Below are 10000 nucleotides of genomic sequence, written 5' to 3'. Positions count from 1 at the left end.
TGCCTCCCTTGCACAGGACCCCGCTTTTGGAGCAGAATCCATGCTGTCTTTCAGATTGGAATGATCGTGCAAAGCAGCATGGGATTTCCCAGGCTAGTGGTTACTGGGGATAGAGGAAAATTGATGTTAGTAGAGGGCCACTGTGTCAGAAATAGCATGGTGTCGATTGTGGGATCGTGTGTGTGTGTGTGTGTGTGTGTGTGTGTGTGTGTGTGTGTGTGTGTGTGTGTGTGTGTGTGAGAGAGAGAGAGAGTGTGTGTGAGAGAGAGAGGAGCAGAGAAAGAGAGGGAGAGAGAGAGAGAGAGAGAGAGAGAGAGAGAGAGAGAGAGGAGCAGAGAAAGAGAGGGAGAGAGAGAGAGAGAGAGAGAGAGAGAGAGAGAGAGAGAGAGAGAGAGAGAGAGAGAGAGAGAGAAGATGAGACATGCAGCCTAAACTGAGGTTGACAGAGCTATGATGGATGGCTGATGAATATTGTATGTTTCCCCTCGTAGATAAGAATATGCCAAACCTGCACTTTATCATAGCTGTGACAGAAGACATTAACACCAAGGAGCACAATGTGACAACCTGTATGGCAACATATACATCACTAAGCATTTACTCTGGCCTTGAAAGGCAGGAGGAAGGTCAGAGGAAGGTTACAGGGATCATAAATACACCATTTTACTCTGGAGCCAATGCAAAGCCGAGGGTCAGAGTTAGTATTAGTCTATTTATCGTAGCAGACATCAATGTCATAGTGTGACAATGATGAATATTGTACAGTGTGTTTCCCTCATAGATAAAAAATATGCCTGATCTTTATCATATAGAATGTGACAAGCTGTGTGATGGCGTATGCAATTATGCACTCTGTGATGCTGCATGTCAGAGTGAGGAGACAGGTGAGGGTCAGAGTTAGGTTAAATATCAGCGTTAGTTTCCTGTTATCAGCTGCCTAAAGTGTAAATACATACTGTAGTGTCTCTGGGTTGTTGACTGTAAATGCAGCTGTGTAACAGACTATTACACACCCTGCTTTGTCACACTACAGTAGGTTGTAACATGAGCAATATAATTGAAGCGTAAAGGAGTATCTTCAGCATAAATACTCCATGCTTCTCTGTGCAGTGTAGTCAGTACACAGGTGAGGGTGTCAGTATCAGTGTTATTACATGACTGCAGCGTAACTGCAAGTTTGTACATGCTTTATTACATTGTACTTACTTTGTAATAGGGCCATTCATCTAACCACAGTCCAATACACCGTGTTGCTCTGTGCTCTGTCTGCAGTGCACAGGTGAGGCTCGAGGATGGTGTTAGCAGACAACTACAGTGCAATTAAAGCCGTGTTACATATTAATGCATGTTTTATTGCATTAATTACATTGTAATAGAGCACATTAAGCACAAGTGTTACCGTTGGTGTCACAGCACAGTCTGGAGCTGCCCTTACTTCATGCACATTAATCATCCTGGCCCTCTGTTGTAACAACACAGTAATCCTAAAGAGAGGGATTTATTATATACATAATATCCCAAAGTTTGACAAGAAAGATCCAAAAGTTTTTCTCTGTGACACAGCACACCACATCACCTACCCAGTGCAGGAAAGCAGCCAAAGTGGCACTCCCTATTAGCAATGATGGTTGAGACATATCATTGTGGTAGTTTGTTTGACAGTGGAGTCTGAGATGGGCAGTGGGGTTTGAGCTGAATTACCCACGGCAATGCGGAGGCGTTTGATATGCATCATCATCTATGCCAATAATGAAGCGTTCCAGAGGTATTAGCAGTGCCATTCACCAGGATACATTTCCTTTATTATCAAAGCAAGTCACAGAGTAAGCATATTTAATGCTGCAGGAGTTTAGGATCAAAGTGCTGAGAGAGTAACTTCATTTCCCCTCTTAGTGTAATGTGGCCCATGTTAATGAGAAATATCAGTCTCTCTGGTCTAGTGTTAATGATTGGCATTCGTCTCCACAGTCTATTGAGGAATAATCAGTTTCCAGTCTATTAGGCCGTATCCTTATCATCTACTTTCATGCCAGGGCTGGCTCTCAAATCACAACAGGCACAGATCAATTTAAAGAGACAGGCTTTTAGGCCCAACTGAATGGAACTTTTAAGACTGAGTGATCGCCCAAATTGTTTGTTAAGACACGGCCAGACAGCAGACAAATGATCATTTCCATGCCAATGCACCTGCATAATGTCAAACTCACACACCCTGTCTCTGCTGTTCTCTCTGTCTATGTCTCTCACTAACTATACGTAGGTGCTTTGGGAAGGAAATCATGATTTGTCCAGAAAGAGATACGCAATGTTAAACTCACACATTTCTATCTGTCTGCTTTTTGTCTCACTTTGTTTATTTGTTTCTCTTGTCTGTCTGTCTCCCACTCCCCTCTCTCTTCAGATGAACTTCATCCTGTTTATTGACATCATCCGAATTCTTCGTCAGAAGATCAACTGTCCGGACATTGGAAGGAATGAATCCAACCAGTACTAGTAAGGACATCATATTGATCTTTACTCCAGCGTAGTTTGGATTGGAAAGTGGTGGGGACAAATTGTCCATGGTTAATATTTCCACTTTATTGGTGGGGAAACTTTAAGATTCTCTCAGAAGTGGTATGGACATATCCCCACTATCCACCCCATAAACTAGGTCCATGGTTGATGGTTACCTGAAGGACAATCATATGTACAGAGGTCTATTTTTCTGGCTAGACAGTAAATTTGATGAGTACTGTAGAGTGCATATTTTTCTTACTCTCTTGTGTATAAGACATTGTTTCTCAACAGGGGTGCCGAGGCACCCTCGGATGCCGCAGGCCACCCTCAGGGGTGCCGCGAAAATGTGGCTGATTAATAAATTATGTAATATATTAAATTTTTGTATAAATTGATAAGTTAATGTTAGTCATGTTACCTTTCATCTGCTATTTACGCACAATAAAGTAAATATAGGTAGCCCCAGTCAGCTGCAACTTTGAACGTAGGTCGTGTGACGTCTCCAAATGTGTTACTTTTCTAAGCTTGTGTGGTATCGGATGCGATGCCATGTTACGGCTTGTTGGTTTGGGGTGCCTTGAAATTTTTCATGAATTGAAAGGGTGCTTCTCCTAAAAAAAATTTGAGAAACACTGGTATAAGAAATACTGCAGTATTTTCTATGAAGAGAATTATACAGCATCATTCACAATATTAACTTTTTCATGAACACGTAATGTGAATACGAAAACGTATTCATTATGACTAGGAAAATTACACTTTTTATACATAAAAAGGTAGATCCTATTCATGTCCACCATTTTGGAATTTCCAGTGGCCGAAAATACTTTTCCGCTACAGAACATACTGTACTTGGGCATACCAGTAGCCTATTAGTTTATCACTTACACTGTAAAACATTCCAAGCCAGTTAAACTTAAAACAGTAGGTTGACCTACTGTCCTAAGTTTGTAATTAAACTCAACTTGAGACAATAAAACCGACTTGGCTTGACATGACTTGACATAGTGCACATTTTGACGAAATGAAGCAGTGACCTAATATAGGGGTCTATAACACCAGTAAGATAAAGCAGCAAATATATATTTTTTTGAAGTCTGAAATTTAAGCCGTTATTAAAAAAAATAAAGCACAAACACGTAACGTTTCTGTTAACGTTTCCAGCCAACAGCGGGTGACGTCACGCGAATGGTAGTGTCCTATTCTAATGCTGTTATGATAGTGGTGAATTAAACATTTGGGCCTTGCGTGGCTTATTATGAGCTTATTTGCTTAACCCAAATGAAGCAAGAATATGTGTTTGGGTGGGACAGAACAAATATGAGGCATGAAGGTAGACAAAACATCCCATCACATGAACCACAGGTAAACAATCAGCTTTTTTGCTAAGGTGACAAGTCGCTAACAAATTTTGGCATGAGCCAACATGATCACTTTCATAATCGTGCAATGTTGCAGTTCCCTACCTTCATCTTCCGATGATTTCGCCAACATTTTCCAAGCACCTGAATTAATTTTACTTCACGTGCCCACGTTTATCGGTGTTATCCAGTCAAATCCAATCCAGCCAGTTTGAGGATGCATTCGCGGCTTTTATAACAAAATAGTTTAATACAATAGATGCAGATACTTTAATAAGCATGCCATAACTTAATTTAGGACATGATAGTTTAATGTGTGTACTCATTTCCCGTGGCATCTTACCCCAAAGCTCCTCCAACTCCGAGAGCGAGACGAGAGAGGGGATGGGATAGCCACACACACACAGGCTGCGTCCCTTCCCTTCACAAAGCTTTCCAAACTTCCGGCAATTTTGCAAGTTATTTTCTATTACTGAATTGGACCACATAGCCAACTTAACGACATGGGCTTTCAGATTAGCGTCCAACAATGCAGGAAAAAGACGTTATTGGTGACGGTCTGTCACTACAAACCTATGAGAGCGAGCAGCCCCACAGTCCTGACTCCTGTCCTATGGTGGATGCAATGGGTGGATGGCTGCAGCTATCCCACCATGCTCGTAGCAAAGGCTTTTTGACACAAAGTGATAATGACACTTGGCATTTCTCTTTCATCTGATAGTAGGTCTATAACATAGAAGACCCAGGGACAATGTAAAATGAACCCCTCGTCCTTTTTCAATTTTACTGCCACGATTAGAGTCAGTTAGTGCTGTAGTTAGCACACGCCAGCGTTAAGGGAATGGAAGGTTACATTAGCCACCAACGTCTACCATTCGCGTTACGTAGACGGTGAACATGGCTGCGCCCTTGTGGCGAAACTCGGTAATAACATGTCATTTTTCAGCAAAACTACTTAAAAGTGCAGTCCAACGAACATCCATTCGTTTATGAAAATAAATAAGCCGCCAAAAAATGATAATAGTTGTCAGTGCTTCATTTCCACTTTAAGCTTTGCTCCTGTACCCTGCTGGTATGAGCAGACCTGGCACTTGTGACGGTGAGGGCAGACCCAACAGGGATGTTAGACTGGCTGATCACTTTGAAAAGTTGCTTATTGTTTCATGTTTTATGCATTAGCTTGTGATGCAACCCCCCCCCCCCTCCAAAAAAAGACCTCAAAGATTTTTTTAAATTATTTTTTAATCAGTGCTTTTAAGATCGCAGTTCACCACACACACACACACACACACACACACACACACACACACACACACACACACACACACACACACACACACACACACACACACACACACACACACACACACACACACACACACACACACACACACACAATCTAATAATAGATTATCTAAAATTAAAAAATGTAATAAACAACATTATTGTCTCCTACAGTGTAATGACTGTTAGAAATGGCAGTGGTGTAACGTAGCACAGAGCCATAGATGGCTGTCGATGTTTTCTAGGGTTGAGAGGCTTCAAGAGTTTATTTATTCATGATGCTTATTCGCTTCACCCCGTATTTCATTTCCAAAATTGCTGATGTGAGCCTGGCCACAGTTCAAAACTGAAGATTTCTCTCTCTTTCTCTTGCTGTTTCTGTCCCTATCATGTTTCCCCCATCTCTCTTTTTCTTTTTCTCACCTCTATCTCTCTCTCTCTCTCTCTCTCTCTCTCTCTCTCTCTCTCTCTCTCTCTCTCTCTCTCCTCTTCTCTTCTCTTCTCTTCTCTTCTCTTCTCTTCTCTTCTCTTCTCTCCTCTTCTCTTCTCTCCTCTCCACCCTCCTTTCACCTCTCTCCTCTCCTCTCATCCCCTCTCTCCTCTCTTCTCTCGTTATCTGGCCAAGTCCACTCTACTGATTCCGTTCTAATGTCTTATGCGGTTCTTCTCTGGCCCGTCTTCCTCTCTAATGTCTTCTGGCAAAGTCCACTCTGCTATAATGTGTTATATGCGTATCTATATTATCTCTATTCTCTTCTCTCCTCTCCCCAGTTATCTGTCCACTCTTTCCTCTGCTGCTAATTCTCGTCTAATGTCCTACTGTATGCTTATATCTCCCTCTTCTCTTCTCTCCTCTCCTCTCTTCAGTCGTCTGGCCAAGTCCACTCTGCTGCTCATTCCGCTCTTTGGCGTCAACTTCATCATCTTCGCCTTCATCCCCGACCACATCGACACCAAGCTGCGCCTCATCTTTGACCTCATTCTGGGCTCCTTTCAGGTAAAGCACACATGTCGGCCACATCCACAGATACACTCAGCCTCATCTCTTTCCAGGTATGCCACAGCTGTCTCATCCACAGGTACACCAGCCTCATAATGGGCTCCTTTCAAGTAAGGCACACCCGTAGGTCACACCTAAGCCACACCTGAATGATCTACAGTGTCATTTCAGGTAGGGGACTAGCCTTGCCCTTTTTTTAGGCAAGACACATCTGTAAGTCACACCTGTAGGCAACACCTAGCATGATCTACACATAGAGGCCACCTAGCCTCATCCATATGTACAGGACACCAGCCTTATACTGTGCTCCTTTCAGTTAAGGCACACCTGGAGGCCACACCTAGCCTCATCTACAAGGTAATTTCGGATCAAGGTTAAGGTACAGGTGAGAGATGGTACAGGTGTTTTCAGGAAGGGGAGCAGCTTCATCCTCAGCTCCTTTCATAAACACACCTACAGTATATCACGAAAGTGAATACACCCCTCACAGTTTTGCAGATTTTTGAGTATATCCTTTCATAGGAAAGCATTACAGAAATTTAACTTTGACACAATGATTAGTGACCTTTTAACAACATATTTAACCACTTAAATTTCTTGTTCACTCAGAAAAAAACAAAATACAGCCATTAATGTTTGAACATGTACTCACAAAAGTGAGTACACCCCAGATTAAAATCCGGTAGAGAAGGGGCTATGTTGGCTCGAATCGTCTCGAAATGAAACGAAATGAAAAGGGATGACAAGGGAGGTCATCAGTGTGCGTTTCAACTTTTCTTTGCATTGAACTTTTACATTTTGAGTCTGCATCTGGCTTAAATAGATTAGTGTGAGATTTGAATGCAATCCTATGGAGAATATCATGATCTGCTTCAGTAGTCACAGTGCATGTTGACATGCATGTTTCTTTTAGGTGTATTTCAGATTGCCAATGTTGACAGCATTCATGCATCCCCAAACCATGTCAGTCCCACTACCATGCTTGACTATTGAGAGGATACACCTTTTTTGTAAAACTCACTTGTTTACCACCACACATGCTTGACACCATCTAAAGCAAATTTGTTTATCTTGGTCTCTTCAGATCACACGACATGGTTCCAGTGATCCATATCCTTGGCCTGTTCATCTCTCTTGAGACCAAGATAAACAAATTTGCTTTAGATGGTGTCAAGCATGTGTGGTGGTAAACAAGTGAGTTTTACAAAAAAGGTGTATCCTCTCACTATCCAAGCATGGCAGTGGGACTGACATGGTTTGGGGATGCATGAATGCTGTCAACATTGGCAATCTGAAATACACCTAAAAGAAACATGCATGTCAACATGCACTGTGACTACTGAAGCAGATCATGATATTCTCCATAGGATTGCATTCAAATCTCACACCAATCTATTTAAGCCAGATGCAGACTCAAAATTTAAAAGTTCAATGCAAAGAAAGATTGAAACGCACACTGATGACCTCCCTTGTCATCCCTTTTCATTTCGTTTCATTTCGAGACGATTCGAGCCAACATAGCCCCTTCTCTACCGGATTTTAATCTGGGGTGCACTCACTTTTGTGAGTACATGTTCAACCATGAATGACTGTAATTTGTTTTTTTCTGACTGAACAAGAAATTAAAGCATTTAAATATGTTGTTAAAAGGTCAGTAATCATTGTGTCAAAGTGAAATTTCTGTAATGCTTTCCTATGAAAAGATATACTCACAAATCTGCAAAACTGTGAGGGGTGTATTCACTTCCTTGATATACTGTATGGCATACCTACCCTCATACTGGGTTCAACTAAGTCACACCTCCAGATGTCTCGTCTACAAGCTTATTACAGGTGGGGGAAGCAACAATGCATTAGCCTAACAATGCATTTTTTCAGAGAAATTTAAATCTGCATAACCTAAATTTGTGTGTTTACATTGTTTTCAAAACGGAATTACGTTTTATTCCGAATTAAATGGAGTTAATTCGGTCCGGTGTAAATGAGACAATTGTGTGCTTCTGTGTTTCTCATATGCAACCTTCTCTCCATTTCAGCTCCATGGCAGTGATAGGGTGTTTAACTCCCCTTGTACAGTAACATCACATCAAGTTCACTTCTCTGCCATGGAGTACTGCACTTGTTGTGGAGTACAGGGGGAAAGTTTCTATTTCAGTTGCCATTGGCATCTCTCCAGAGAGAGGAGCTCTATAATTTCCCTCCGCTGGGTAATGCTTTTAAAAATGATAGCAAGAGAAACGAGGGAGAGGGAAAAAGAGAGAATGAGGGAGAGGGAGTGGGGAAAAGGGAATGGGAGAGGGGGAGAGGGTGAAGAGGGAATGGGAGAGGGGGAGAGGGGGAGAGAGGGAAAGTATGGTGCTATTTTAGTGGTTCTATAATAAGTGATCGAGAGAGCAGCTTCCACATGAGCTTTTGGGAGGCTTGTATGGTTGAGAGCAGCGTCAACATGGGCTAAATGTGGGAGGTTAATAGGGGGAGATCAGCCTCCATATGGGGTAACGGTGGGATGCTCACACGGTTTCCCTCTTGACTGGCTGTCCAAATGGCTGTCCTTTAGGTGTTATCCATCTCCCTGCCTCTCTCCAGATCTCTAGCCCATTATCATTCTCCACACTTCACTATGTGTCTCACCACACTGTTAGTCCATCCTGTCTCTCTCGCCACACTGTTAGTCAATTCTGTCTCTCCCTCACAACACTGTTTTCCAATTCTGTCTCTCAACACTATTTGTCCATACATGATTATGTCTCATTCTTCACACGTTCATTCGATTGTGTCTCTCTCCTCTTGTTTTATATGATTTTACATGATTGTGTCTCTAAAATATTTTCAGTCTCCACATCTCTACACTTTTATTCGACTTTGTCTCTCTCTCGCCAACCATGTTTCTCTCCATCTCCAGACAGCTGTATCAGACTCCTCGCGGCATAATTCTTATCACTATAAAATCTGGAATGTCTTATCGCTTTGATGCAGCTCTCTCTCTCTAAGTCACATAATCTGAAGAAAACTTTTCTCCCCTCCAGTCTCTTGAAACTCAGCGTTCCTTTTTTTAAGTGCAGATACCTCTGGCTGTTAATGGTAGTTCACTAATGGTGTCTACAACGCAGGACTTTATATTATAACTAGGGATGCACCAGATCCAAGATCCGGTTCCGGATCCGGCAGGATAATAGGGTTTTTCACAGCATCCGGGTCCGGCAGGATCTTAAGCAGTGGATCCGGTATCCGGCAGTTACCTAAAAATCAGGATCTGGTGCATCTCTAGTTTTTGCCTAGCCTAGGCTTCTCAGTCAGTCTTTCACAACCCCAATCGCTGCATGGAGTGAAAGTCCTTTGGAAGCGGCCGTTGCAGGCAGTGTGGCAGTAAGGCAATGAGTCTAAAAAGTAGTTTGAGCCAACATAATAAAAAGGGCCCACGTGTGCGAGTTGGCTATGTGTTTCAACCCTTTCGTAGGATCCGATATCCAGTTCCGGATCCGGCAGGATCTTAAGCAGTGGATCTGGTATCCGGCAGGATCCTTAAAATCAGGATCCGGTGCATCTCTAATTATAACTCTTAACAAAAACAGACTAAAGATTTTTCATCTACTCTGTCTGCTCAACGCAGGACTTTAAATTACAGCTCAACACAAAGACTGACTGAAGTCATTAGTTTTCACTTCAGTCAGACATGTGAAAGTTTCTTGAATTTCTTAACAAAGACAGACTTCTGTCTTTATGGCCAAGCACAATGATGGACTTAAGTATTACATGTTTCACTTTCATCATGTCTGCTCATGTGCCTGCATAGCCTATTCAGTCTATTCAATGGCTGACATTAGCCCAGCACAAAAACAGCTAAACCGCCCCCGGC

At 42.3% G+C, this 10000-nt stretch overlaps 1 protein-coding gene across 1 annotated transcript in view; it reads left to right on the top strand.

Moving 5' to 3' along the window:
* LOC134456042 (vasoactive intestinal polypeptide receptor-like) overlaps nt 1–10000 on the top strand; it is a 152824-nt gene that overhangs the window by 136939 nt on the left and 5885 nt on the right. Inside the window, exons 10-11 of the mRNA XM_063207468.1 lie at nt 2402–2493; nt 6012–6141. Coding sequence (XP_063063538.1) covers nt 2402–2493; nt 6012–6141 — 222 coding nt within the window. The remainder of the gene's footprint in view (nt 1–2401; nt 2494–6011; nt 6142–10000) is intronic.

This window comes from Engraulis encrasicolus, chromosome 9 (assembly GCF_034702125.1).
Source record: "Engraulis encrasicolus isolate BLACKSEA-1 chromosome 9, IST_EnEncr_1.0, whole genome shotgun sequence".
Taxonomy (NCBI): Eukaryota; Metazoa; Chordata; class Actinopteri; order Clupeiformes; family Engraulidae; genus Engraulis; species Engraulis encrasicolus.
The sequence above is the reverse complement of the archived record's forward strand: the minus strand, read 5'-3'. Positions and strand labels throughout refer to the sequence as shown.